The following is a 26210-nucleotide window of genomic DNA, read 5'->3' on the forward strand; positions in this document are numbered from 1 at the left end:
CGAGCGAGAGCGAAGCGAATGGTGTCGGAATCGCCGAACCAACTCGTGCTTCAGATGCCCCGTGCGTCCTCGGCGACGGCATTAAAAATCCTATTCCTGTTCCCACGTTAGGTCGCGAGACATCCTGCATGCTCAGTGGCGGCAATTGTAAGTTTTAAGTGTTGTAGTTAAATATGTCATTTTTTGTACGTAATAAATTGCCAATGATAACTAAAAAAAGTTATTACATTTTGTTGTCGATCGGCAGTTCCTGGGTGGTCTGTGTCGGGCCACGAGTTTGCGCGCCTTCGCGATAAGCACTCGCCTCGAACCCGAACCACACAAACAGATGTCGCCAAAGATTCGTCTGTCTAGACCCCCCATTCCTGCTTTCTTCTGCGCGCTGCGCGCTGCACGCTGCCTGCTTCCTGACATCGCTCGTGTACCGCTGCGAGGCAATTGCGGAATTAACGGGTCTTGCCCTATTTGCGGCGTCCCCATGCAAGCCATTAGTATTCTATAAATATTGATATGCGGGCAACGTAGCTTCGGCGACTTTAATCGGGCCATTTAGAGACCATATCCTAAGAGCTACTTTGCTCTACTTAGAGCATAATAACGCAATTTGCCCTGTACTCGTCTGATTACACTAGAAATTGCTATGAAAGATGTCGGCAGGTGATAATGCAGCCGTGCTCATCGAAGAGGAGTCGGTCATGTTGCTCGATACCGAGCAGGAGCTGCTAGCAGATGCACAGTTTCACCAGAGGTATGGACCATTCCCACGCAAGCTCTGTTCTTATAACCTAACTTGTTAGTTAGACCAGCTGAAGACAAAGCTGCGGTCGTTGCCGAAAGTGGCTCATCCACAATCACTATCCAGCCATACACAGACGACCCAGATGGGCCGCAGGTTCCTCTTGTTGATACTGCAAGCAAATCAGTTTGGAACAGCCCCACCATTTATCATTTGCTTGTTCCATTCACTCTTTTTACCATTGCCTTTGGTGGTAATCTCGCTCCGAAGATCAACATTATCCTGACACTTGTTTGCCGCGAGTACTATGCGAAGCAACAGGGTATGCTTGAACCCGCTGTAGCTCTATGGGCTGAACGCCTGGCGGGGAGTGATGTGGTGAGGGCATTCGACGGTGACGTTGACGAGATCTGTCAAGTTGCCAAAGTTCACGCAACGGCATCAACTGTCACTATGTGGGTTGGCCTTTTAACAGGCTTGTTGGGAACGTTCACATCAGCTTCGTTAGGCGCTCTATCCGACAGAATCGGACGGCGACCTGTACTAATGATAGGAGTACTTGGACCATTTGTACGTGCCGGCTTTTCTCCGTCTTACTGCTGAATGTTTTGAGTACTCACGCCGAATGTCATCTAGCTCGCGGATCTCACTATCATCATAGCTGCTAGATGGTCCAACTTAAAGTCCTACAATCTTTATTTTCTCGCTGCTTTCTTTGACGGAGGGACTGGCTCGTACATTCTTGTTGTTGCCATGTGTCATTCGTATGCGACCGATTGTACGGCACCTGGAAACAAACGTGCCGCAGCATTCGGTCTCTTTCACGGAGTTTTGTTTGGCGGCATGGCAATCGGTCCCACAATCGCCAGTTTCATGGTCAGTCGCACAGGGAATGCGCTAACATTCTTCTATGTTGGACTACTCTTACAAATTGTATTCTTTTTACTTGTTGTATTCGTGATTCCCGAATCCTTATCCCAGGCACGCATGTTGCAGGCACGATCAGCTTATCGCCAGCAACAACGCCTTGCCCAGCACATAGCCGTCCGACCTCTCACATTCCGCACTTTTGTCAGGCGCATCAACTTTCTGAGACCTCTCGGTGCCTTCTGGCCAAACGACGGCACCAAACTTGTGATCAAGCGAAATATGGTGATTCTTGCTATTATGGACGCTTTATGTGTTGGAAACACCATGGGAGAGATCATGGCGGGTCTAATGTATGCTGAGTTCATGTTTCACTGGACGTCTGTGGAAACCGGGTATTACATCACGACCGTCGGTTTTACACGTATTGTGCTGCTGTTTATCCTTCTGCCAAATATTTTGCGAGCACTCAAAGCTTACGTTGACGGTTATCGAAGGAGGAGCGGCACGTACTTGCCCGAGAACAAAATCTTTGGAGCAACGGATACAGACATTATGCTAATCCGCGGTTCGGCTGGCATTGCTCTACTAGCCTACGCAGGCTTCATGCTCACCAACGAACCAGCACTCTTCCTTGTGTGCGGCGCTACGGGGGCGTTGTCGGGAGCACTGGCTCCCACCATGGAAGCCGCCATCTCGAAGCACGTACCCCGGCAAAACACAGGCATGATTCTCGGCGCTGTCGCGCTCATGCACTCAATCGCCCGAGTCGTGGCGCCGACGATCTATCTCTCGATCTACAGTGCGACGGTAGGGTGGTTCCCAAAAGCAATTTTTGTCGCGTTTTTGAGTAGCTTCGGAACGATTTTCGCGGCAACGTTTTTCATTAAAAGGAATATTACTGGTGGGCTGATGGAGGACGGCGGTGAGGATGTTGATGGCGACGATCATGACGGCGAACGTGGTTCTGAATGAGGTACGACACAGAGCTGCATGATCGTGTAACTATGCGCAGCACAATTAGAATAAGCTGTGGTTCTTAGAATTGAAAGCATACGGAGTTTGGAGTGTTGCGGGTTTGTCTAGACTCATCTATGGATATGGGTTCGTGTGCAGTGGCTGTCACTTGTTTAGTAATCAATGCAACTACAGATGGTGGCCCGTCGAGTTTAATTCCACAATCTGCGATTTAGAATAGTATTAGTTACAATATATTAACACTTCAACACTTCAACCCTCTACTTGTATCTTCTGGCTCACCTCTCGCCTCTTCAACAATATTTCAATATAACAAAGCTTGAAGCGTTGCAAAACAAATACAAGGCAATGAATGGCGAACGGTGCAACACAAACGACATCATAACTGAACACAAAGAACCACTTACAAACAAATGATGCAATGATAAAAACCAGTCACAAAAGCAAAATGACGTTTAACTCTCATCCGTCCCAAATAATCAGCTGGACAACAACCACACAACACACCACCACCACCACCAAGAAACAATGAATAGAATAACAAGATGCAGTAGTAACAACAAAATTTCCCAATGCACGTCGTAAACTCCAAACCCAAGGCCATGTATTATTCTTACTATCCTTAGACGGCCAACAAGTATTGCTCGTTCCAATCTAGCATGCGCCTTCTTAACACCTTCTATTCTGGTGGAACGCACCAATGCCGATGAAAGAACCACGCCTTTGATTGGCAGGTCTTGCTGCAGTACTTTGTTCGACGACACCTTCGGCATTTTGCAAACTGTTTCGGATATTCTTCCCACGTGCCGCATTCGAAATAACCGCACTGGCGGACGCCGCCACGGGATTCATCTTTGCGGCACGAATTTCGCATAATAACCGATGCCCAATAGTGCAAATCGCCAACAAACATGCGGGTGGTGAATCGTTCCACGAGCTGGAAAAGATTCAATGTCGGCAGCTTGTATTCGTCAGCAATGAGAGACTCGTCTTCCGGGACCAGAGACGGATTGTCTAAGCCAGCATTTGACGGCGCCGAAGAGATGTGAGATCGAACATCCGCTCTAGTTGACAAACGGGGCACTATATGCGTATTCTGAAAATATGGCCTAAGACACACGTATTTCGAAACATATGCTAGAAGCTGTAGTGACATGAGGACATCGTCCTCCCGAGGGAGATTATCTTGAGCTCCAAGAAATGCTGGAATAGACAGCGATGCCGGTGAAACGCCTGTGACTGATTCAGTTTGCGGGGCCGGTTGAACCGGCGATGGTTCGGCCTGTGCAACCGGTGCGGTTGGCGTCGATGCGGCTCCAAACAATGGACTCAGCTGCGTGCGAACCGATGGGGCAGACAGGCCATCATTCGAAGTCACCGGCTCTGAATCCGCAGAACCCTGTGTAACGTCAAACACAGACGACGCAGTCGATTCAACAGCATAGTCCATATCGATAATCCGAGGCGCAATATCAGCCGTATAACTTGATGTCTCTGAATATTGAACATCGTCGGAAGACGAATTATGAATGTCGTCCGCATCAGTAGCAACCTGCGACGACTCTGAGGACGCCATAATACCATGGGACACGTCATCGATGTCCATAGCTGTTGCCGTGTCGGCGACGTCTGATGGGACAATCGCGGAAGAACTACCAGGACGAGCTGGCTCTGTGGCTGTGACAGCGTTAGGGCCTGCAATGGTAGAGGTAGCAGGGGATGGATGTCTAGATTGAGTATGGGAATGCGCATGCGAATGCGAATGCGAATGCGAATGAGAATGATGATGGCGGTGATGATGGCGATGGTGATGGTACATGTGCTGATGTAGCCGGCTTATGTATGCGTTGTTAGCGTCGGTGGCATCAGCGGTCGGCGGCACTTCTGTTCCGACTTCTCGAGAAACTTGAACCAATCCATCTTCATGTCTCGCCACTTGCCGCTGCTGTTGCTCGGTTGTGGCCACAGCGGCACCCATCATGGTAACAAACATATCAGCCGCATTCACATCAATACCAGAGTCAAACATTGGCCCATCAGCTGTCTGCCGCTGGGTCGGTCTTGGTTCTGATTGTTCTTGCTCGCTATCATTATCTTGTGTTATTTGTCGCTGTCTAGGAACTATTGGAGCCGAAGGGGCAATGAGCGGCAAAATAGGATTTCGAGCGTCGGGGGCGGCTGTTTGGCTTTGTGACGAAGGGTGATTGACAAAGAAGTCGTGATACATCCGGACCTTTTCCACTGCCTCCAGAAAGTTATCTAGCACTGTAGCCAGGACGGGGACTATATCGGCCTCGACCACCCTCCGACGAACCGCCTCAGATCCACGTACGCCGACCGACGACAAGCACTGCAAGGCGAGCGACCACTTCCATGAAGTCAACAAATCCCTGGAATGCATGCCCTCGCAAGACTTTAGTATTGCAATTAGTCTATCGATTCCGCCATCCGTCGCTAGTGATTCGCGGATGAGTTGCGAGGACGACACAAGCACGCACAGACTACTGAGTGAGTTGACTAGTGGACGATCGAAGGGGCAGTCGAGTGCGCGTCGGTCGTAGAGGGTTGGCGTCATGTTCGCCGTCGCCTTGTTGTTAAGGACGGAAAAGAAGTTGACATCTCGCATTTCCACTAGCACTTATTAGCACACAAGAACCAACAAACGGGACTTTGTGAAACTAGAATTACAGCTGGGATGTGGCACGGCTGTGGAGCTTGCGACAAAAGGGAAAATCTGCAAAATAAGAATAAGGAACTTACCGTGAACCTGAAGGCGCACAGATAGATGGCGAAGGGGAGGACAGAGATTGATGGAAGACTAGGCGGGAGAAACAGAGAATACAAGAGTGTCGGGTGGGTAAACGGGCGATGTTGACTGTGAACTAACGGGTTAAGCAAATTGAGGAGCGGCGGTGATGTTGAGTACATCAGGCGGCACACAATTATTATTGTGGCAACTCGTCGTTTTGTCAGCGATTGGACACCATTTGGTGCAGCCCTAACCCCTGCCACATTTGGTAAGCAGTACAAGACCCTCATTCACTTTTGGATGGTTCTACGATTCCACGCCAGGCAGGTCGCGTGAGCCCCCGAATAATGTCAAGCAAGACTGCAATTGAAATCTATCAAATGCAAGTGTCCACAAATCTACGTCTTACGTACGTAATGTGAGATAATCGTACTGGTGACCGCTTCGTTGATTTCGCATGGGATCCGGTAGGCCCAACACGCAGGCATGCTCATGTCGCGCTCGTGCTTGGCTACTCGTATATGCCTACCGAGCGACACCACAATCAAATAGCCGATAAACTCGGAGTTTGCCCTACTATAATTCAAACAATCGTCACATTATCCACCGTATATTATGTCCCACTCTCTTGTGCGTTCTCCGCAAGCCATGCCCAAAGATCCTATCAGATAACACCCAGTCAACGCAACTTCAGCTGTGCTCGAAGTCCGCCCCCAGCTTCCTCGCTCTATCGATGGCAATGTCGCACATGGCCTGCACCTGGTTAGTCTGCTTTGATGCATTGGACAATAGATAACTTACATTCGCACCTTCAATCTTCTCAAGCTCATACTGTCCGCGCCGTATCCGTTCCCGCATGTTGGCCATGATCACGTCTCTAGTGCGGCCGTTAACAAACACGACATATCGCAGTCCCGGGAATTGCTCTTCATATTCCTTGTTCAACGCAGCCAGAGTCTCTGCCTCTCCCTGAAGACTGGCCTGCTCGGCGACAGAATGGGCCGAGTCGATCTTGCCAGCGCCGAGACGCGGATGAGCAGCGAGGATTTCAAGCAACACATTACGCTTCTCCTGATCACTCCGTGATTCAGAAGCGAGGTTCAGTAGAAGCGCTCTCGAATGAGCAATGAGCTCGCCGTAGGATATCACTGTAGAAAACTCAGGGAGAATCAGAGACTCAAGCGTGGGAGATCTTTCAAAGAGGTGCCTGATAACTGTGGTCCGTTCTTCCTCCGAGAGCGACGGAAACGCACTTGGTCCTGGCAGTTTGTAGTCAGCGTCAGTCATGGCGTATAATATCCGATGGAGCGGTTAAGTAACAAGAACAAACATGTTTTGAGATAGAGATCGACATTGAATTAATATTCTCATCCGGCAGCTGAGGAAGCCAAATAGACTATCTGGAGTCAGTCTGGAGAACGCCGAGGCTTCGGTTGAAGCCGCCAGAGCCGCATGAACACGGCGACCTCGGCGCGGGTTGGTCATAGGCTAATCCTTGTGCCCTGCTTACCACAACGCAACTGCTACAACACACGATCTTATCGGCAATCGTCATAGCCCAAGAGGATCTGTCGGTAGCAATGGATTCGCATATCAAGTCGCCTCCGACTCGGCGACTCTCGACTGGCGAGCGAGAAAATGCCATTGATCGCACAATTCCGCTGTTTCCACCGGCTATCGAAATAGACGAACACAATTACTTCGATAACAATGAGCCTCCGGAGTATCTCGAAGACATGATCCGTGGCGCTCAGGAGTTTGTCAGTTTTCATAAAAATGACCGAGTGGTTTTGGTAACGGTGAGCTTTTTGTGGTAGCTGGGGTCCAGCAGAGTTTGCTGACGTTACTCGTTGCTTGTAGTCCGGCGGAACCACCGTTCCTCTCGAGAACCAAACCGTACGATTTATTGACAATTTCTCGGCTGGTACTCGTGGTGCTACGTCAGCTGAATATTTTCTGGAGAATGGCTATGCTGTGATATTCTTGCATCGGCAGTTCAGCTTGCTGCCTTACTCGAGACACTATTCGCACTCAACAAATTGTTTCTTGGACTTTATGGACGAAAAGGATGGCAAGGTCTTGGGTAAGTACACTTATGAGTGACCTGTCTCAAGACTGACATGGTCTAGTGGATCCGAAGTACCAGGAAGAAATGCTCTCAGTTTTACGAAAGTATCAAACCGCAAAAGAAAAGAACCTCCTTCTTCTCCTCCCGTTCACCACCATCAACCAATACCTTCACACGCTCCGGGCATTAAGCGTCGCGCTGCAACCACTCAAGTCTCGGGCGCTGTTCTATTTAGCAGCAGCGGTGTCGGATTTCTTCGTCCCACTTCATAGAATTCCCGAGCACAAAATCCAGTCCAAGGCAGGCGGCAACAAGCTTGTCATGAACCTCGACCCCGTTCCGAAGTTCCTTAATCGGCTGGTGGACAAATGGGCACCAGGGGCGATGATTATTTCGTTCAAGCTTGAGACAGACTCGTCCATACTGCTCTCGAAGGCCAAACAGGCGCTCGAGCGGTACTCACACCAGCTTGTCATCGGAAACTTACTGCAGACGCGCAAGAGGGAAGTGGTATTTGTCGAACCCAACGCGCCGGTACTGTGGATCCGTCTTACTCCGAAGCAGGAGGCGGCTGGGATTGATATTGAAAGTCTGATCATCCCTGCTGTATTGGAGCGTCACAGTGCCTGGATAAGAGAATCGGGTGGTAGTGTGTGATTGGTTTTTGGCATGGTTTGGTAAATATTGCATTCATATGAGGGTATAGATAAACAAATCTGTTGGAGATCCGTTATAATCGTTATAATCAGTAAACTGAAACAGCATGATAAAACCTTTGGCAGTTACGGTAACTATATGTATTGCGTAAGATATGGGCTATACTTATACGATCACAATATTGTCAGCCTCCAGGCGTATAACCGTGTGTCACTGCTTTCTGGAAGTATCATAGTCATTCTGCCTAGTGACAACCCTATCCCGCAAGCAACTTACTCAATCACTTTCACGTGTGTCATACCAAGAACTCGATCCTCATACAGCAATATTCATACCATTAGACCGCACAGCGATGAGAAGTAGGAGTACTTTTCTCTACGACCAATGTAGAACATGCAGAAGTCTCCCGCTGTTGCCCTACCGAGCCAGACGGCCTCGTTCGCTCGAATACTGCCATGGCCGGGCGTCTGTGGGCGAGAGGTTCAACTCTGACATGCCTCCGTCGACAGTTTCATCGCGACATTTCTACCAAAATGAAACACTACTCGAATATGCGGCACGCTCAGCAAGGCCTGTGTCTTTGCGGCAACTGGCGTTCTTCGGGTTGAAGCTCACGAACGAGAAGATTATCCAATCGGCCAATTTTGTTCGACAGGAATTGCCAACCCGAATGGCCCACCGCATTCACGACATGCAAAGTCTGCCGTATTCAGTTGTGCGGAACAATCATATATCCAGCGTTTATGAGTTATACTATCATTCATTTAACACAATTCGACGTTTCCCAGTCATCAAAACGCTCGAAGATAATGATCTCTTTTGTGATGTTCTTAGGGAGCTATTGACGCACCATACGGCTGTGATCCCGCACCTTGTTATGGGCGTGATTGAGTGTTCAGACCTGATTGACTCAAAGAGAATGGACAGCTTTATGGAGTCGATGCTGCGGAGTAGAATATCCAGACGTGTCCTCACAGAGCAGCACATCGCTTTGACCGACGCATTCCTCAAGGATCCAAATTTTAAGCCATCGGACCAAGTCGGACAGGTATTTTTCCAGTGTAGTGCTGCAGATGTCGTACGCCAATGCGATGCTCTTGCTCGGAGCCTCACCCAGTCTTCCTATGAAGATATATTGATTCCAGAGCTTGTTTTCGAAGGCGACGTCAGCACCAAATTCGCGTACGTCGCTAGCCATCTACGTTACATCGTCGGTGAGATCCTACGTAACACTTTTGAAGCCTCGCTCGAGCGCTACCAAGCAATGCGAATCCTTCCCGCGCCGGTATTGGTCACGATAAGTGATGCGCCTCAGCATGTAATTTTCCGGTTTTCGGACCAGGCAGGCGGCATCCCTCCAGAGATCATACCATACCTTTGGAGCTTCGTCAAGGGCCCAAGAAGTATGATCCGGCACCACAATTTTGAACAAGTCCCAGCATTAGAGGCGATCGTCGAAGAACTCGAAGCATCTGTCGGCCACGCTACGGGGCAGAAGAAACCAATCAGCAGTCTTGCGAGCTTGACAACTCGGTCGCCTACCTTGAGACTCGGAATGGGGCTCCCGATGAGCAAAATCTACGCAGAGTTTTGGGGCGGAAAAATCGCAGTGAAGTCGATAGATGGATTCGGATGTGACGTGTTTTTGCATATATCGAAGTTAGGCAATGAGAGCCGATTTGTACAAGAGAACAATATTTGAGGCGTTGCGTGCGAATGCAGGTGGATCTGGCAGAGTGTTTTAGAAGATAGTGTTTTCATGATTCGAACGTTTGAATACATTTTCACATTCCAACATAACTGTAATAATAACTATTAACTAATAAGCAATGAAACCAATTAACGATTTATTTCACTATAATTTTGTGACTAAAAAAGATTGTAAAACTGCAGTGCTGGTCATAAGTACCGGGAAGCATTTATTGTGCTTGTTCCCACTCAGAGCGCTGCGTAGCTTTTTGGCCCCTGACACGTTGTGAACGCGCCCAGTAGATAAGCGTAAACAAACTACGTCTAAGTCGTCCGGTTGGCAACGACCACAAATATTTCTAGCGAGACGTTGCTTGCTACTAGCTATACTGCTCTTCTGAATCGCTCAAGCATCTCGAGGCCGATTTGTCTATTATTCATTCGCATCATGAGCACTCAACAGGAACATTCATTTGTTCTTCAACCCCATCAACCGAGAATGTCGACCACTTATTCTCGGCACCAATACGGCTCCACAACCAGGAAGACGAGGTCATTTAATAGACCGTCGTTTCTTCCTAGATGGGGAGATAAAAATGAGCAACCACGAACGCCAACCGAATATGTTCGTGCCGGATCCGAATCTCCCACTCTGCGTTTCCAGGGAACTTCGAGAACTGGCCCATCTATGGATACGTCCCGACACATGCAACCAGAACTGACAGATGTGATTTATGTTGGCCATTTGTCTCCCTCAGTCTCCGAAAAGGATTTGTTTGATGTCTTCTCAAGCTATGGTAGGATTTAGTTTGCCGCGTGGGTCGACATGGTTAACAGTCTCGTAGGTCATATAGAGAGCATCTTCCGGCGCCGTGCAAATAGCTCGAGCTCAGAAACTGAAGGACCTAGTTATTACGCTTTCGTACGCTTTACTGACACAGGGTCCGCATTCATGGCTATCTCCGGGCGCGACGGTACAATGCTTGCTGGACGAAGAATGTAAGTGCAGGTTGTGTGGCTTGGGCTGGCAATCATTTTTAACGATTACAGTACTGTCCGACCTCGCAACAACTCAGGAGGAAATACTCTACGTGGGTCACCCAACAACAAGCCTACGCCGGCGCCCAGTCCTTATGCGCGTGAGGCTCGCGCAGTCTCAATTCAATCAATCCAAAGTGATCGCTCATACGGGCCGGAGCCATCCCGACTTCTCGTTGTCGCTAATATTCCCCTTGATATGTACCCCGAAGATCTGTTCCGGTTATTCTCTAGGTTTGGCGCTGTTACGAGTCTAGTCATTCACGACCAAATGGATGAATATGGGAGGCGATACGGCGATGTGTTGATGACCACTTCTGCTTTCGCTAAGCAAGCCCTTGAAGGCTTGCATGGAGTGGATGTGCGAGGATACACTCTCGAAATCAGTTACCGGCCTTTTGGGACTTCGCAACCCGCGGCTGTGCCTCTAATGTACTGGGCCCAACCGGAGCCTGGATCTGCTCCTCAGGCGGTAATGTATCCACGGTATGCAACTATGCCCATGCCGAACTACGCCCCACAATATGCTATGCCATTCCCGGTTTACTGGAATCCTGCTACAGGTGATTACTATCCATGCTACGCAAGTCCTCAGGAGTATTACTATGCTGGAGGCGAATACCCAACGTATACTGGATATTCTCAGTACCAGTCGTACTCTGTTCGGCAGCGGACGCCATCTGCCAGGGACGCTCGACCAGTCCGGCATGATGACGCTGACGATGACACTGACACAGAACCTGAGATAGCTTCGATACCAAGCTCGCCAACTTCTGACGCCAGCGACATTGGTTCACCGGATAGTCGCCGTTCTGACGCCCGTCACTCAGTCGTCGGCACCGTGAACTATCGGCCTTCTCGCCCTGCTCCTCGTGCGCGTTCTCTTACATTTGATGCAGATAGCGACGGTCGCCCTATTATCCAAACACATAGAGCATATGGTAGACAAGTTTCCCCTGTCAAAGTCGTGGAGAAGACTATTCCGGACGTACTGAAGCCAATTGATCCGTGCAACCTTTTTGTCAAGAATCTAGATGATACTGTCATTATAACTACGGAACAGCTAAAAGGTCTTTTTGTGTCATTTGGCGAGATTTTCTCAGCTCACCTGGCCACATATCCCAACACTTCAGTGTCCAGAAATTTTGGTTTCGTGGCCTTCAGATCTCCAGACGATGCGTTGAAAGCCAAAGAAGCAATGGACGGTAAACTGATCGGCAAGAAACGCATCTTTGTCAGCTTTGCGGAAAGAAAAGACGATCGGTCGCAACGACTCCGTCAGATTTTCTATCCACCTAATGAGCATGGTAGTCCTGTGAGGGGTTCAACAAAGTCTCCGCAGCATGGGAGTTCATCCGCGTCGTCCTCCAGCACAGTCACGCCTACTGACAGTGTACGTTCGGTTCAGAAAACAGAAACTGCAGAAACATCACCGTTATATGGACCTGACGCGAATGAACTTGGCGTCGGAGGACTTCATAACGCTGATAAGAAGAAAGAAAACACCAAGGGCACCAATGTGTCGCCTTCATCTTCATACTCTAGTACAGGAGGTCCAGCTGTGCCACGAGATGCGGAGTCGCCTACAAAAACTCGCAGTCCAAAAAGCTATTCAATTCCGTTGGAATCTCGAAAAGATGGGAATACAGTTCGTGCGTTGGAATCTTCATTGGTTAAAGCAACCACGATCAATACTGAACCTGCACCAAGTTCATATTCTGGCAAGAGATATCAGAGATCTGGGAACTATGGATCAAGAAGGGGCCGGAATTGGCACAGTAGCAATCGCGGAGGACGTTCAGCCGAGCGTGGTGGTAATATCAAGGCGGCAACTGCGGAGAATACTGAGACTGATACTGTCAAGGATTTGGAGGAGTCAGCTGCTGCCCTCGCTGTAATCGAGGTAGAAACTAAGGAGGTGTCAAATGGGGAAGTTTTTCTTGTAAATAATGCTCATTAAACCTCGAACGGGGGTAAGAGCATCATGCTGCTTGCCTCTTAATGACGATTAAATATGGTGTTCTTGGTGGGTTCACGTTTACTTTTAGGAGTTGACTCTGAATGTCTGTATAGTTATAATTTGCACTGGTCTGGTTTCCTGGTTGATTATGACAAGCGATGATTTGTCTTTTATGAATGGTGTTTGAGATAGTCAAAGCTATTACTGATCCATGAAAAGCGCACGTTTCATATGCAGTTCACTCTAATGTCTAAGGTATACAACTTTCTATCGCCTTCATTTCCTTTTCTATCCAATCCTTAAACCGATTTCTACATCGGTTAGCACCCGACGGTCCGACCAATCATTCGACTCACTTACTGCAGGAATTCTTCAAAATCCCAATCCACACCTGTCAATCGTTTCAGATCATCAACCCATATGTAACATTGCGCCTCTATGTCCTCTCCGTTTTCCAAATCGTGGACCACGACCGTCCTCCTTTCGTATTCATCGCCCTCAAATTCGTCTAGGCGATCGACTTGCTGCTGCGACACGTTCCGTACCACGATGCCCGTCACTGAACACGAATCCGAAGAGGGCACTAAAGCAGGGTACGACTCGTCGATGAGTCCAGACCTGACGTAATTCTCTAGAACAGCTGGATGGAGTAATATTGACGATTCTGTGGGAAAGTCAAAATTGTTGTAGAGTACGCGGGCGAGGACTTTAGGCGACATTAATGTACCATAGCTGGATCCATTCTGTTATCGGCACCTTTGCGGAGAACGGAGATCAAAACTTAAATTACACTAACCAGAAGACAGAAGTACAAGCCATCTTAAATTCTTAAACTTTACAATGCATGTTTGCTGTCTATCTATGCAAAGTAAAATAAGTAAGATTTTGACGGAATATAAGTATTCTCGTTGACGAAAGATATGCGGGATCAGCCGGGCCAGCGCTTTGGTCAGTTAGTTGCGCGCGAACAAATGTTGCTGTGGAGACCGAGCGCGCGCGTAGAACAGACATATGCGGCTCGACATAACATAAACACGACACCGGCATGTGCCAGCGCTGCAAGAGTAAACGCTAACATCATTCTCGCGACACCAAACCTCATTTGACGGCGCGTTTTTATCGTCACGCACGTGCATCCCCCGTCTTGGACTGCAGCATCCGCGAGGAAACGATTAGCGGGCATCGGCACTTCTGAGGAAGATATTTTCAAATGGTGATGAATTCTCGAGCGACTTAAATTCTGAATCTGCACGAAAAAGTTTGACCCAACGCGATTTCCAAACCCTTCAACGTCCACGTCGGTTACTCACAATAATTGCACCTATCCCTCAGATTCCATCAACACACTATGGCCGCATTGCCTACTAAATTTCCTTGCTTCTGCAAGGCGCTGTACTCGTGGTCTGGGGAAGAAAAGGACGACTTGGGCTTTGTCGAAGGCGACATAATTGAATGTCTCCATTCCGGCGATGGGAAATGGTGGTTTGGACGATTGCAACGGAACAAGGTTGCGGGCAATTTCCCATCCAATTTTGTCAGCGTGATGTATGTTGCATGGCTTGTGTTTGATCTTACGAGAAGAGTTACCAATGAGGTTGATTTGTAGGGATTCACCGACGAAATCGCCGGAACCTGAATTTGCAATACGATCTACATCGAGAAATAGCGTCCTCTCCGCAATCTACAAGAGTAATATATATTTTTCCGGGGACGATAACGACTTGTCATTTGAGAACGAAGAGGTCGAAGACACTGCACTCCCGCCGTTGCCGCCACCCCACACGGTGTTATATCGGGCAAAGTCGAGTATGTCAATGTACCGAGCCGAGGAGGAGAACTCACCGGTAAAACGTTCACAGACACCGTCGAGGACCGTTATGGACGACGTTATGAAGAAATTGTATGATACAGGATCACCAAACATACTAGGATCAGGCCGCAGACCGGCAACACAGATGGCAGACCGTGCTCGTGGGTCTGAAGAACCATCGTCACCGAATTTGAACAGAAAAGCCATAGGGTTTGCCCGTAAGCTTACATTGACACGGCCGAAGAGCAGTCTGGGGATCGGGAGACGGTATCAAGACGATGATGCAGATTTGTACAGCACTGTTAGCGCCCAGCCTGAAGCCGCGTTCCATCGTCGGCGAAGCCTTCTGAGAATCAAGTCACTCTCTCGGACAAATACAACCAAAACAGCTTCTACAGCTTCTAATAGCGTTTGGTCAGCGTCAAGTAACAGTACAGCTCCAACTATGATCAGTGACATCAGTGCTACCTCGGCAGGGAGTCTTGCGAGACGAAGGGCAATGAGTAGGGTGTCTAACAATGACAATCTTCAGACGTATAGTGAAATACCGGTTACATTGCCGCCTGCGATCAGAACAGGTTATCAGGCGCTGCAGAAAAAGTCCAGCTTTTCGGCCCTCAAGCTTAAGAGGTCGGGATTTTTCAGCAAGATCAAAACTTTGAGCAACGGCTCTTCCAGTGGCAAGTCCGCCACGTCTTTTGGATCATCCAATAACTCCGAGGCTCATGCGCGCGCGCACAGTAGCGTAACATCATACAATTCAACTGGCATATCTAATGTCCCTAAGGAATCAGGGATGCCACGGGACTCACAGTCGACGCAGTGGATTCAGGTCCAGACCGACATGCACCGCGCGCATTCTATGAGTCAGAACGAAAGGGCCGAACGTCGACGAAGACAGGAGCTCGAGGGGCTCTCAGTGCTTAACCCCTTAGACGTAATAGAGAGACAAGTTGAAGGTGATGAAGGTGCTGACGGCCAGCTAGTCGAGAATGGGATGGATATATCAAGTAGGGTGGTTCTTGTGGTTCCATTTTAAACAATTTCCGCTAATGAGACTAGAATTCAACTTTTCTACGCTCGACAAGGCAGTTCGTGCTTTATCAATTCCGTCTCTTGCCACTCTATCGTCATTCACATTAACAGTTCTATGCAGACCATACAAGTCTGATCTTCAGCGGCTAAGGGCCATATTCATATTCTGCACGGAACGCATCATCTGGCAACAGGCGCCGCCACTGGACGAGTATGACGAGCCTATTTACGATACGACACGAATATTCCGGTCCAAGAAGGCTAGTTCGGACGAGCTTGCAAATTGTGTCAAGTCAATGTGCAATTTGCTTCAAATATCATGCGAAGTTGTCAAGGGATACTTACGAGGTGAGATATTCATGATGACGATATCATGACGATGTATAAAACAAAACACTAATGACAATAGCACCGGGTGAGACGGTCGACAGTCAAATGTCACGAGTGAATCATGCATGGAACGCGGTTGTAGTCGACGGAGAGTGGCGATTGATCGATGCGTCGCTTGCCAGTCCCACGCATCCGCGCCGATCACTGTACACCAACTGTCCATCAACAGCCGCCGAAGACTTTTACTTTTTGGCCAGACCTAGCGAACTACTATTCACACATATTCCGCGGTATAGAACACAGCAGCACATAGTGCCCAATCTTGCTGACAGGTTTTTACTTGATCTGCCGTCGATTTGCCCAGCAATGTTCAAGTATAATCTGTTCCTTTCGGATTTTGACACATCGCTGTTACGAACGTCAGGAGCAGATGTAATTCAAATTGACGTCCAGGCTCCGAATGATGTTGACTGTATTGCCGAAATCGAAGTCCGGGGATACTGCGTAGACGCGGATGGTGATCTCATGGAATCTGGGGAAGTTCTCAAATGCCCAGTGCTATCACAGCCATACTGGATTCACGGGCACCGAACGTTCCGAGTCAAGACTGTGTTACCCCAAGGAGAGAGCACAGGCGTGCTTAAGATCTACGCTGGGCGGCGCGGGTTGTTGCAGTCAGTTAGGGACAACCCGTATAATCTAGCAATCGCGTTCCCAGTGTCGCATTCAGGGCCGAGCAAGCCGTTCAATTTTGTGGCGCGGATTCCTACGCCGCAGGCTCTGCGGTACGATTTATACGTTGTCAAGCCGCAGTGTCGGGACTTGCTATTTGGGAACGCCTATACGTTTGATATGAAGCAGTTTCCAAATAATGTCGAGGCGCCGACGTATTCGCCAACGAAGCAGGCCAAACTGGCGGTGCAGTCGCCGTCGGGCAAAATTACGCGACTGACGCCGAAGGATCAGATTCCTGACTACGGAATGCATCAGATGGCATGGGAGAGCGTTGTTTCCTGCAACGAGCTTGGCGTGTGGAGGGGCCTGGTCATGGCCGATAGGAGCTCGGCATGGTGTGTGTTTGCAGAATGGCATTGTGTGCGGTAAGAACGTAAGACCGATTGGGTTGTATTGTCGAGGATTGCATTTCCATTATGGTTCATGTAATGCTTTGTAACGTTTTGGTTATGTCTTTTGAAACTTACAGACGGACGAGATGTGACGGCAATCAAGATACAGACAACTATTCCTAAAACTGGCGGAAACGAAATGCTGGCGGTTATATGCGGTAATTGATTGCGAGGAGCTGTTATTATTATTGCGTTGCTGCACGTCGCAGTAATTTAGCTCCAGGGGCCCGAGCGGCTTGCCCCTGAGTTTGATAGGTAGGATACCCTTTGAAGATGTCAGCGAAGGAATATCCGGAACGGCCAATCTGAGGCCCATATGATATAAGGTTTTTAATGCATCGCTGTTGCTGGAGATGCGGTTGGTAAAGGACAAACACTATAGGCTCAGTCGGGGAATTACTGCCTAATTAGGTGGCAGTCATTTTAAGTGGCGGTCGACGAGATCGTATCGTCAATCTGATAGTATTTGGTTACTCCATGCCAGTCAGATTCACTGTTTTATCCATGCCGAAGATTCGTAGTGGAATCAAACGATGCTTTCGTCTTCCTCAAGACCTCAACTTGTCTTGCGAGTCTACACTTTTGGAGTCGTTTGCAAGGTGCCACCTGATGAAATTTACACGAGAACGCAGGATGTGGCGTCTGTAATTGCGAACCCCGGCTCGAGACCAAAGCCCGGCCGGACCGTCACAGACAAGAGCCTTATGTTTCCGACCCTCGCCTGCAGCGTGGGTCGTGTAATCGTGAAACTTATCTATTTTGAGAACTTTGCGTGCATGCTAAGCATTACGTCCCAAAAACGTTCACCTGAATAATAATGGAGCAGGATTGCCGTATATTGCTATAATACGCGGTTCCTGTTGGGCCGCGATCGGCACACATGACGACTGAACGATGACTCAATCACGTCGTCACGGCAAGTGACAATTGACACAATCCAGCAACAGCAGACAGACGGAGGCGGTCACTCAGTCGCTTGTGTGGACACAAAGGAAGTGTTTCCTACAGATTGTGATGTGATCTTACGGAGGGCGTGTTCCGGTGCAGATTGTAGTGATAATAATACTGAAACTGCGATAAGGCTGCTTCTGCCGGTACAGCTCACGACTCCCGTTGGGAGCAACGACACATGGCTGTGCACTCGAGTCTGTGCACCTGAACCCATATATGCAGCACGTTTATGCAGTTACCCCATTCTCCCGGAATCGACTGCCTAAACGGAACTAGCGCAGTCCGGCAGTTGGGCCCTGCCTATATCTAACCTTCCTCTCCACCTCTACACGCATCCTCCTCGTCACAGCCCGGCGCAATTTCTCACCGCAGACATGTTGGAACGTCTCTCACAGATCTCTTCGCACACTCGCGCCTCCGCGACGCCTGCCGCGGCCCATCCGCTCGATCCTCTGTCCGCTGCGGAGATCAAGGCGGCCACTGCTATCGTCAAGGCCGCTTACGCCGACAAGGCACTCGCTTTCAATGTCGTCTCGCTCGCTGATCCCCGCAAGGCAGAATTCCTTGCCTGGCAGGCCGATCCGGAGAAAGTTGCCAAACCCGCACGTGAGGTCGACATCGTTGCGCTCGAGGCTGGTGTCTCTGGCGTCTGGGAGGGCATCGTTGACTTGACCGCCGGAAAAGTTAGCTCCTGGAAGCTGATCCAGGGTGTCCAGCCAATCCTTACTACCGAAGATTTGATCAAGGTCGAGCTGGTCATCCGAAAGGATCCAAAAGTCATTGAGCAGTGTGTCATCTCTGGCGTCCCCGCTGATGAGATGCACAAGGTCTACTGCGACCCCTGGACTATTGGCTTTGACGAGCGATTCGGCACCGAGCGTAGACTTCAGCAGGCCATCATGTTCTACCGATCCGATGAGGATGACTCCCAGTACTCTCACCCTCTCGATTTCTGCCCCATCTTCGACACCGAGACCGGCGAAATTATTGCCATCGACATTCCTCCCATCCGACGCCCTCTCAGCAAGCGCAAGCACGCCAATTTCCACTCTAAGGCTGTCGAAGAATTGGGCGGCTACCGTGACAATGTCAAGCCTATCGTTGTAACCCAGCCAGAAGGCGTCTCCTTCAATATGACTGGCCGTGAGATTGAATGGCAGAACTTCAAGTTCCATATTGGTTTCAATTATCGCGAGGGTATCGTCCTCAACAACATCACGTACAACGACCACGGCAATGTTCGTCCTCTCTTTTACCGTATGTCGCTCTCTGAGATGGTTGTCCCTTATGGAAATCCTGACCACCCTCACCAACGCAAGCATGCATTCGACCTTGGCGAGTACGGTGGTGGCTACATGACCAACTCGCTTGCACTTGGCTGCGACTGCAAGGGCGTCATACATTACCTCGATGCCGCGTTTCCCGATCGTGCTGGTGAGCCAATTCTCATCAAGAATGCGATTTGCATCCATGAGGAGGACGACGGTGTTCTGTTCAAGCATTCAGATTTCCGTGACAACTATACTACTAGCATCCTCGCCCGTGGCGTCAAGCTTGTTGTTTCCCAGATCTTCACTGCTGCTAACTACGAGTACATGGTCTACTGGATTTTCCACATGGACGGCACGATCCAGCTCGAGATAAAACTCACGGGTATCCTGAACACCTACATCATGAACGATGACGAAGACACCAGAGGTTTCGGCACCCGAGTCTATCCTGGCGTTAATGCTCACAACCACCAGCATTTGTTCTCTCTCCGCATCAATCCTATGATTGACGGCGTCGAGAACTCTGTCCAGATGGTCGATGCCGTGCGTGATCCTAACCCAGTTGGGTCCAAGGAGAATTACTACGGCAACGCATTCTTCCCCAAGGCCACCGTCTTTAAGACAACCGGCGAAGCCGTCACCGATTACGATGGAACTACTAGCCGTACTTGGGATATGATCAACCCGAATAAGAAGCACCCTTACTCTGGCAAGCCGGCCTCGTACAAGCTGGTGTCGCGTGAGGCTACTCCGCTCTTGCCTAAGGAGGGCTCCCTGGTCTGGAAGCGTGCGGCGTTTGCTCGTCACACTATCCACGTCACTCCTTATGTCGACCGTCAATTCTACCCGGCCGGTGTCTATGTCCCGCAGACATCTGGCGAGCCTTCTCGAGGACTCCCTGAGTGGATCGGGGACGGCTCTGCGAATATCGAGAACACCGATATTGTCTTGTGGCACACTTTCGGCATCACTCACTTCCCTGCTCCAGAGGACTTCCCCATCATGTACGCTATGCTAGCTCTCTATCTGTTTACTCGCGCTAATGTATTCGCAGGCCTGCTGAGCCCATGACACTTCTTCTCCGACCACGTAACTTCTTCCTTCAGAACCCAGCCCTCGATGTTCCACCTTCTTACATCATGACCACCTCTGGTGCTCGCGCGGCCGGGGTCACCGCTGTCGAGTCCCTGACAGACAAGGCTTCGCGCCTTGCATTCTCTGAGACGGCAGGCTCGGCCTGCAAATGTGGCAGCGACTGCAGCGGTACTTGTGGATCTAGCTGCGAGTGCAAGTAACGGCCCCTGATCAATCTATAGCTGGGTGTATATGGATGCCGCGTAATGCAAAAGAAAAGTACATGTTTGGTTCGAAAGGCGTGCTTCTCACCTTGTAATAAATAGTGGATTGTTTGGGTGGAGCAGGCAGTAGTTCGTTTAAATTTAATATATATAAACAGCATTTGATGATGGATTTTCGGCGTGATAGTTGTTCTAGTACTGTACTGTATTGTTTCGCGTTCGTATTTGTTCCCAATATACGATGACCACAAATAATTCTGTGAATATTGCGCCGCAGCTCTATGCAAAGTTCGATTTTTAATTAGCTATGTAGTGTACATATATATACATTTACGAAATGCATGCCCGCACCCAACCCTGTGATTGACATTCATAGCCACTCTAATTTGAACATGCTCGGCCGACCCACTTTAATCGGAGTCCGAAAGGACGTGGCCTTCAGATGCATCCTTTGACAGCTCCCTAAGGCCGATCTCGTCATCACGACGATCAAGACGACCCTGATTTTCCCGGCCCGAGTCCATCGCCTCATCTATGACCTCGCTTGTCTCAGCGTGCGCAGGGCCATCTGGGGGGCCCACCAACTCCTCAATGCCGGTATCCGACATCGGCAGAGCCTCATACTTATCAACTCCAGCAGATTCCTTCTTCAAGTCCAAAATGACTTTCTGCATGCGCTCCCGCTTCGACCCCAATTGGTCAATCTCCCAAAGCCGATTCAACTGCTGCTCGACCAGCTTCTTATTATTCTGCGTGTCAACAAGTAACGGCAAAAACGCGTCTGGTTTCGACAGAAACGCCTCCACGTAGTGCGCGACGTATACGCCGCAGTCGCAGTAGTTGGGCTGTGCGGGAGCGTATCCATACTTTGACTTGATATGATCGCGCTCGATTGTAATTCCGCGCTTGTCTTCGGCTTCGGCGACAAGGTAGTCCCGGAGCGGGCGAAAGACGGTGTTGTGCCGGAGTTTAAGGGAGTCGAATATGAAAATGACGGGTCTGTTGCACGTTAGTCGACCGACTATCCGCCGGAGATTGCGCGAAAACAGACTTACTCGTTAGGGAGAATGCCCTTCGTGCCTTTCTTTGGCAGATATTTGTCAAGCATGCCTTTAGGAGAAGCCAATTCCTTGTCGTCGTCGTCGTCGTCGTCGTCATCATCCGATTCGACGCGTTCAATCTCCGAAACATCCTCATCCTTTGGCCTCTTTTCACGCCCGGGCTCGGCCCCACTTGCTGGCTTCGCTTTGCCAAGCTCACAAAGATTAACAATAACAGCCAAGTACCAATGCGCCCGTTCATGAATCGGAATAATCACATATTTCATACTGAACAAATCCACCTTCGCCGTCCATTTCTTGACATTATCAAACGCGCCTTTGACACCGTTTATCCGCTGCGTGAGCCGCTTGTAGAAAAATGTGTTGAAAATATAAGTCGAGCTGGCAATCTCGGGATGGGCCCTTTGGAGACGATCCTGAATGTATTTCAGGTAAAAGTCGATGATAGTGTCATTCAGGAACTCGCCGTCATCGAGGCGGCTGAAGTCGTCTTCGGTGATGACGACGGTTTTGTTGCCGAAATTATACTTCAATGGACTATGATGTCGTCAGTAAACGCACGAGAAGTCACTACCCACCATGACACACTTACTCGCCAAGATAAACCTTCGGTCTACTACTCCGAGTGGCACGATCCCTAGAATCAAATTACTATCTAGTCAGAAGTAGCACACAAACGGGCACACATACGAGTGAGTGATGTCCGACATATCATACTCGTCAAGGTTATCCACAATACTAGATTTCGGCGTGCTCGAAGTTGCACTTCGCGTTCGCATAGAATGGGTATTTTTCCAGCTCTCGGGGAAAAATCCATCTAGCTGTTCGTGCGTTAAAAGTTCTGGAGATTTTTTCTCCTTGTCTTTACTAGAATATGTAGCTTTCGGTGTCGGAGCTTGTGTGAAGTGAGGTGATACCTGGCCCGAGTCGTATGGCGGGAGGCTTCTCCGTTTGGGCTGATATCGCAGATTCTCCAGTATTTGGACCATGTCATGCCTAGCAATCGTTAATGAATATGCAGACAGTTGACTAAACAGCCTGCTCAACATACTCTTTCTTATCATCAATCTTGGTTATTGTATCTTCAGTAGCGCCCAAAAACCTCATAAGCGCCGTCTGATCTTCTTTGGCTTGGAAAATCAACGTATCAGCTGTCGCGCCAATACCAGCAATAGCTATATTTATTAGCATGTAGACACATTCTAACCGATGTAATTATTACTTACTATGACGACTTTTCAACTTAAGGACGATATCTCCGGTTGTCAAGCAATACTAGATATCCTGTCAGGACCTGCAGAGTCGTACCATACAATTGAACATACAAGAAGCTTGTAAAACTTTTCCGTGCCAAAGCTGAAGCCGGCCATCGGCTCCCCGTTTCGCAGTATTTCCGACACAGATTCTATCCGTTTCGGCATTATAGTAATCGCAAATTCTAAGTCTTCATCAAATGATGCGTAAGATCCAAATTGTAGTTGTTGAATTTTCAGTGACACAGTTTTACACTGCGGATGCTGAGGTTTCTTGAAATTTGATCTTGGCAATGAGCCTTGTAGCGTGACCGGTGGACTGCTTGGTAGTTTATTGTATGACACGTTTCCCGAAACACGGTCGTTACTGTCGATCTTATCTTTCGTTCCATGCTCATTGTCCCCGTCTATGTCTATAGTCTTGTTCTTCGTTTTATCCGGCGAAGCGGTTCGCGATACTAATAGTCCATTTGAAAGCATTTGACTCGGGTCCACCGTCGGCCTGCCTTTCATCCGTTCATGAATAGTTTCACGTTTCCGCTTCCTGGTTGATGAGCTCTCGTGTGAACTGTTGTCAGAATGCCTAAAAGAATGCGACAACTTGCCGTGCTGAGATCGTGAGGTATTAAGCGTGTCTATGGGCATGAATGACACGACGTTCCTCTAACCAAGCCAACGTCAGCCTATACATTCGGAATTGACGCGTCGTAAGCAGCGTCGCCGCTGCGACACGCAAAGTCGTACACAAAAGCAGATTCACATAACATACACTTGGCCTCATAATCGGAGTTGCGTCCTTCGGCCGACTGTACAAATCAGCATGGAACGCGTCGTACATCGTGCAAACAGTCTGTTTGTTACTCACTTGCTGAAACTTGGAATCAGCGAACTTGCCGGCCTTTTTGGCAGTGTCCGTGTAATCGTGGGACTTGATGAGCCGCGATGCGCAGAGGAACTATTTCGTATCTCCGTTGAGTCCTAATTTTCCAAAAAGTAGTCGTGTTAGTCGATACGTGTCGTTACAGACTTAGAATCGACCTGACTGGCGTTTTCGCCGCTCGAGATGGATACCACTCACCAGATCCACCAGGTCTTCCACGAGATTGTCATCCGATGTACTCATCATACCTGGCTCTGCCACGCATGCATTTGTAAGAACGAGTATGATATAGCTGATGCTGTAATCAGCAATAGTAGGAGATAATAGCGGACGCTCGTGATACGCGGTATGGAGCATCTGCTTGTTCGAAGGATAAACGCTATTCTGGAGGTTTATCAACGGCTCAACGCGCGGTGGGTATCTATTTGAGTTTCGGACTCGCGCCTTTTGTGTGCAGCTAGGGCAGCCACTACGCCATGTTGGGAAGAGTCAATCGCTAGCGTAAACTGTGTCTTCATTTCATCATGAATTCACTTTATTCGATGCGGAAATAAGTAGACACCTCTAACCATACCATGCAAAATAAACCAATCTATATAAGCAATACACTATCAATACTTCCGAATCCAGCAGCCACGCCACCTTCTTCGGAGTCGGCAAACTTCGTCCGCAAGAGCCATCCTGCTTCGAAGTTCTGCTTAATCTCATGCGTCGTGCTGTCCCACAGCACACATCCAAAAACGCCTAATTCAGAGATAACATTACCTTCGGTTACCTTTCCAGCCCTGATAATCAAATTCCGCACGTCCTGCGGTGGCTCAATGAGTTCCATAAGAATATATCCTCGCCACAACGTCTCATCCTTCAAATCCTTCAAAAATCCAGGAATTTTGTCTCTGTAGACATTGTTACCACCGCCTTCTCGTTGTGGTTTCAACACATACTTTTCGGGACGAGTTCCTATCAACTTCCGGGCCTTTTTCCCTAATTCGGAATCATCCAGCGGTAAAATATCTGCAAAAATACCTTTAAGCTTGTCCCGGACCTCGTTGTCGGGAACAAATTTTGCCAAAACCAATTCGTCGACAAGAACTTGTTGTACCTTCTTCGCTCCGGCAAAATGAGTAGCTAGTGTAGGACATTTGATAGCCTTTGACAACTCCATGGTCTTTCTGGCCTCCCAGGTTGCAGGTGTAGTATAATCAGTGGGCGTGTACCCAGCTCTATAATACACGACCGCGACGTGACGGCCCTTATATCTGAACTCCTTTGAAGCCAAATCCAATTCTCCAAACTCTGCAACCTCCTCTAGACTAGCGCGGACAGACACGACACCAAAGTCCTCGAGAAGGTAGTATTCCAGCCACCGCTGGTCAAATGCGTTGCGCTCGCCGGGTTGCACGACAAATAGAACAATAGACTTGCTGGCACCGTACGCGTTGTGAGCGACGCCGAGACCCTTGGCCAGACTGCGAGCGGAGGGATTAACAGGCATGGTTCCATCTTTGAGCAATTCACTGCCAGGGCCGCTACCATACAAAGCCGACTTTTGCAAAAATCTGTGGCAATCAGCGGCACGGCTGGACAAACCGCCAAATGACGCTGATATGGTATTCAATTCCACCTGACGAAGAGATGGCTCTGCTGTACCAGTCGCGTGCAGCAAGTAATCTGATCTGAAAAGGCCCAGCGACAGTGGTTGTGTGGGTACGCCCTGAGTTATTTCTTCAACCTCCAAATGAAGCTTCCATAGATCTGACATAAAGTCGTCAACACCCGCAAGCCTGTCAGGATGTTAACAAATTTAGTGGTTGAATCCCGTTTTACCGGAACTCACTCCTTGGTAATCTCAGTCAAGAACTTCGAGTCATCAGCTACCTTAGCATACAACTCATTGAATGCCGTTTGCAGGTTTCGCGCCTGATCAAACAACTTCTTAGGAAACGGCGACGGGTGTAACGTCAACGGCACATGCACACTTGCTTCATCTTCTGGATGGACAGCTGCCGGAGCTCGGATGACGAGACCATGAGATAACGACCAGTCGCGCAAAGCGACGGTAAGATCTGCGGTCTCTTCCTCGGTAAGAGTCGGTGGATATGCAGCTCCGTTTAGAATAGTCGACATTGTTTAGAATTAAGTAATTTCACAATGAGAAGGGAGGGATGGTCGCAATGTCACTCGAGCTCCGACGCACGGACAGCCTACAACGAAAAAGCAATCCAAAATCTTAAAATATACGTTTTCGATGATTCAAGAGTTCAGTAGCACGTAGATTATCGCTGTTGAACTTTGTTATTGGTAATAGGCAGATTATGAACCGAAGCATGTCCGGGCAACCTATTAACTAAGCAGTAGGACCGCTGCTGATGTGTAATTGAGTTTGGCAAATATGATGGTACCAAACCCGCGGGATACGATCCAAATCAGCACCTGAGCATGTGGTTAACAA

The 26210-nt window shown here is 49.0% G+C and overlaps 11 protein-coding genes across 11 annotated transcripts; 6 read left to right on the forward strand and 5 right to left on the reverse strand.

The window, feature by feature from the left end:
• Positions 1–285: 285 nt before the first annotated feature.
• POJ06DRAFT_243219 (major facilitator superfamily domain-containing protein) lies at positions 286–2818 on the forward strand. Its single transcript, XM_056186329.1, has 3 exons — positions 286–748; positions 802–1306; positions 1373–2818. The coding sequence occupies exons 1-3, from the start codon at positions 648–650 to the stop codon at positions 2576–2578; spliced, it is 1812 nt and encodes a 603-aa protein (XP_056047401.1). The 5' UTR covers positions 286–647; the 3' UTR covers positions 2579–2818.
• On the reverse strand, positions 2819–5514 carry POJ06DRAFT_272603 (uncharacterized protein). The gene is made up of 2 exons (XM_056189568.1): positions 5342–5514; positions 2819–5212 (listed from the first exon to the last, which is right to left on the reverse strand). Exon 2 carries the CDS (start codon positions 5205–5207, stop codon positions 3261–3263), a length of 1947 nt encoding a protein of 648 aa, XP_056047402.1. The 5' UTR covers positions 5208–5212; positions 5342–5514; the 3' UTR covers positions 2819–3260.
• Positions 5515–5634: 120 nt separating this feature from the next.
• On the reverse strand, positions 5635–6715 carry POJ06DRAFT_243222 (Oxo-4-hydroxy-4-carboxy-5-ureidoimidazoline decarboxylase). The gene is made up of 2 exons (XM_056186330.1): positions 6132–6715; positions 5635–6083 (listed from the first exon to the last, which is right to left on the reverse strand). Exons 1-2 carry the CDS (start codon positions 6615–6617, stop codon positions 6021–6023), a joined length of 549 nt encoding a protein of 182 aa, XP_056047403.1. The 5' UTR covers positions 6618–6715; the 3' UTR covers positions 5635–6020.
• Positions 6716–6748: 33 nt separating this feature from the next.
• On the forward strand, positions 6749–8234 carry POJ06DRAFT_243226 (DNA/pantothenate metabolism flavoprotein). The gene is made up of 3 exons (XM_056186331.1): positions 6749–7129; positions 7191–7413; positions 7460–8234. The coding sequence occupies exons 1-3, from the start codon at positions 6911–6913 to the stop codon at positions 8053–8055; spliced, it is 1038 nt and encodes a 345-aa protein (XP_056047404.1). The 5' UTR covers positions 6749–6910; the 3' UTR covers positions 8056–8234.
• Positions 8235–8309: 75 nt separating this feature from the next.
• POJ06DRAFT_243228 (branched-chain alpha-ketoacid dehydrogenase) lies at positions 8310–9913 on the forward strand. Its single transcript, XM_056186332.1, has one exon. The coding sequence runs from the start codon at positions 8408–8410 to the stop codon at positions 9755–9757; it is 1350 nt and encodes a 449-aa protein (XP_056047405.1). The 5' UTR covers positions 8310–8407; the 3' UTR covers positions 9758–9913.
• Positions 9914–10458: 545 nt separating this feature from the next.
• On the forward strand, positions 10459–12920 carry POJ06DRAFT_9934 (uncharacterized protein). The gene is made up of 2 exons (XM_056191887.1): positions 10459–10743; positions 10795–12920. Exons 1-2 carry the CDS (start codon positions 10571–10573, stop codon positions 12740–12742), a joined length of 2121 nt encoding a protein of 706 aa, XP_056047406.1. The 5' UTR covers positions 10459–10570; the 3' UTR covers positions 12743–12920.
• Positions 12868–13604, reverse strand: POJ06DRAFT_9967 (uncharacterized protein). The gene is made up of 3 exons (XM_056191895.1): positions 13539–13604; positions 13103–13485; positions 12868–13053 (listed from the first exon to the last, which is right to left on the reverse strand). Exons 2-3 carry the CDS (start codon positions 13459–13461, stop codon positions 12993–12995), a joined length of 420 nt encoding a protein of 139 aa, XP_056047407.1. The 5' UTR covers positions 13462–13485; positions 13539–13604; the 3' UTR covers positions 12868–12992.
• A 365-nt stretch (positions 13605–13969) lies between these two features.
• On the forward strand, positions 13970–17462 carry POJ06DRAFT_9937 (uncharacterized protein). Its single transcript, XM_056191888.1, has 4 exons — positions 13970–14287; positions 14349–15562; positions 15615–15935; positions 15997–17462. Exons 1-4 carry the CDS (start codon positions 14091–14093, stop codon positions 17019–17021), a joined length of 2757 nt encoding a protein of 918 aa, XP_056047408.1. The 5' UTR covers positions 13970–14090; the 3' UTR covers positions 17022–17462.
• An 876-nt stretch (positions 17463–18338) lies between these two features.
• On the forward strand, positions 18339–20561 carry POJ06DRAFT_293663 (copper amine oxidase; the record flags this gene model as incomplete). The annotated part of the gene is made up of 2 exons (XM_056190443.1): positions 18339–20270; positions 20321–20561. The coding sequence occupies exons 1-2, from the start codon at positions 18370–18372 to the stop codon at positions 20559–20561; spliced, it is 2142 nt and encodes a 713-aa protein (XP_056047409.1). The 5' UTR covers positions 18339–18369.
• Positions 20562–20619: 58 nt separating this feature from the next.
• POJ06DRAFT_9991 (uncharacterized protein) lies at positions 20620–23808 on the reverse strand. The gene is made up of 9 exons (XM_056191900.1): positions 23648–23808; positions 22951–23541; positions 22852–22900; positions 22677–22800; positions 22316–22621; positions 22218–22262; positions 21620–22162; positions 20916–21563; positions 20620–20843 (listed from the first exon to the last, which is right to left on the reverse strand). The coding sequence occupies exons 1-8, from the start codon at positions 23714–23716 to the stop codon at positions 20975–20977; spliced, it is 2316 nt and encodes a 771-aa protein (XP_056047410.1). The 5' UTR covers positions 23717–23808; the 3' UTR covers positions 20620–20843; positions 20916–20974.
• Positions 23809–24254: 446 nt separating this feature from the next.
• On the reverse strand, positions 24255–26093 carry POJ06DRAFT_243240 (glutathione synthase). Its single transcript, XM_056186333.1, has 2 exons — positions 25596–26093; positions 24255–25542 (listed from the first exon to the last, which is right to left on the reverse strand). The coding sequence occupies exons 1-2, from the start codon at positions 25883–25885 to the stop codon at positions 24351–24353; spliced, it is 1482 nt and encodes a 493-aa protein (XP_056047411.1). The 5' UTR covers positions 25886–26093; the 3' UTR covers positions 24255–24350.
• Positions 26094–26210: the final 117 nt, after the last annotated feature.

This window comes from Lipomyces tetrasporus, assembly GCF_029532465.1.
Source record: "Lipomyces tetrasporus strain NRRL Y-64009 chromosome Unknown POJ06scaffold_1, whole genome shotgun sequence".
Lineage (NCBI taxonomy): Eukaryota > Fungi > Ascomycota > Lipomycetes > Lipomycetales > Lipomycetaceae > Lipomyces > Lipomyces tetrasporus.

What these genes read in the sequence shown, in the direction of transcription:
- POJ06DRAFT_272603 (XM_056189568.1), bottom strand. Translation starts at nt 5,207, where the DNA reads ATGCGAGATGTCAACTTCTTTTCCGTCCTTAACAACAAGGCGACGGCG.
- POJ06DRAFT_243240 (XM_056186333.1), bottom strand. Translation starts at nt 25,885, where the DNA reads ATGTCGACTATTCTAAACGGAGCTGCATATCCACCGACTCTTACCGAG. An exon ending in TTGACTGAGATTACCAAGGA is followed by an intron (nt 25,543 to 25,595) that starts GTGAGTTCCGGT and finishes ACATCCTGACAG; the next exon opens with GCTTGCGGGTGTTGACGACT.
- POJ06DRAFT_243226 (XM_056186331.1), top strand. Translation starts at nt 6,911, where the DNA reads ATGGATTCGCATATCAAGTCGCCTCCGACTCGGCGACTCTCGACTGGC. An exon ending in ACCGAGTGGTTTTGGTAACG is followed by an intron (nt 7,130 to 7,190) that starts GTGAGCTTTTTG and finishes CGTTGCTTGTAG; the next exon opens with TCCGGCGGAACCACCGTTCC. An exon ending in AAAGGATGGCAAGGTCTTGG is followed by an intron (nt 7,414 to 7,459) that starts GTAAGTACACTT and finishes GACATGGTCTAG; the next exon opens with TGGATCCGAAGTACCAGGAA.
- POJ06DRAFT_243228 (XM_056186332.1), top strand. Translation starts at nt 8,408, where the DNA reads ATGAGAAGTAGGAGTACTTTTCTCTACGACCAATGTAGAACATGCAGA.
- POJ06DRAFT_9934 (XM_056191887.1), top strand. Translation starts at nt 10,571, where the DNA reads ATGGTTAACAGTCTCGTAGGTCATATAGAGAGCATCTTCCGGCGCCGT. An exon ending in ATGCTTGCTGGACGAAGAAT is followed by an intron (nt 10,744 to 10,794) that starts GTAAGTGCAGGT and finishes TAACGATTACAG; the next exon opens with TACTGTCCGACCTCGCAACA.
- POJ06DRAFT_9967 (XM_056191895.1), bottom strand. Translation starts at nt 13,461, where the DNA reads ATGTCGCCTAAAGTCCTCGCCCGCGTACTCTACAACAATTTTGACTTT. An exon ending in GATTTTGAAGAATTCCTGCA is followed by an intron (nt 13,054 to 13,102) that starts GTAAGTGAGTCG and finishes TAACCGATGTAG; the next exon opens with AAATCGGTTTAAGGATTGGA.
- POJ06DRAFT_243222 (XM_056186330.1), bottom strand. Translation starts at nt 6,617, where the DNA reads ATGACTGACGCTGACTACAAACTGCCAGGACCAAGTGCGTTTCCGTCG. An exon ending in AGAAGATTGAAGGTGCGAAT is followed by an intron (nt 6,084 to 6,131) that starts GTAAGTTATCTA and finishes AACCAGGTGCAG; the next exon opens with GCCATGTGCGACATTGCCAT.
- POJ06DRAFT_243219 (XM_056186329.1), top strand. Translation starts at nt 648, where the DNA reads ATGTCGGCAGGTGATAATGCAGCCGTGCTCATCGAAGAGGAGTCGGTC. An exon ending in GATGCACAGTTTCACCAGAG is followed by an intron (nt 749 to 801) that starts GTATGGACCATT and finishes CTTGTTAGTTAG; the next exon opens with ACCAGCTGAAGACAAAGCTG. An exon ending in TAGGAGTACTTGGACCATTT is followed by an intron (nt 1,307 to 1,372) that starts GTACGTGCCGGC and finishes AATGTCATCTAG; the next exon opens with CTCGCGGATCTCACTATCAT.
- POJ06DRAFT_9937 (XM_056191888.1), top strand. Translation starts at nt 14,091, where the DNA reads ATGGCCGCATTGCCTACTAAATTTCCTTGCTTCTGCAAGGCGCTGTAC. An exon ending in TCCAATTTTGTCAGCGTGAT is followed by an intron (nt 14,288 to 14,348) that starts GTATGTTGCATG and finishes GTTGATTTGTAG; the next exon opens with GGATTCACCGACGAAATCGC. An exon ending in TGTCAAGGGATACTTACGAG is followed by an intron (nt 15,936 to 15,996) that starts GTGAGATATTCA and finishes TAATGACAATAG; the next exon opens with CACCGGGTGAGACGGTCGAC.
- POJ06DRAFT_9991 (XM_056191900.1), bottom strand. Translation starts at nt 23,716, where the DNA reads ATGTACGACGCGTTCCATGCTGATTTGTACAGTCGGCCGAAGGACGCA. An exon ending in AAAAGTTTTACAAGCTTCTT is followed by an intron (nt 22,901 to 22,950) that starts GTATGTTCAATT and finishes CAGGATATCTAG; the next exon opens with TATTGCTTGACAACCGGAGA. An exon ending in TAAGTTGAAAAGTCGTCATA is followed by an intron (nt 22,801 to 22,851) that starts GTAAGTAATAAT and finishes TAATAAATATAG; the next exon opens with CTATTGCTGGTATTGGCGCG.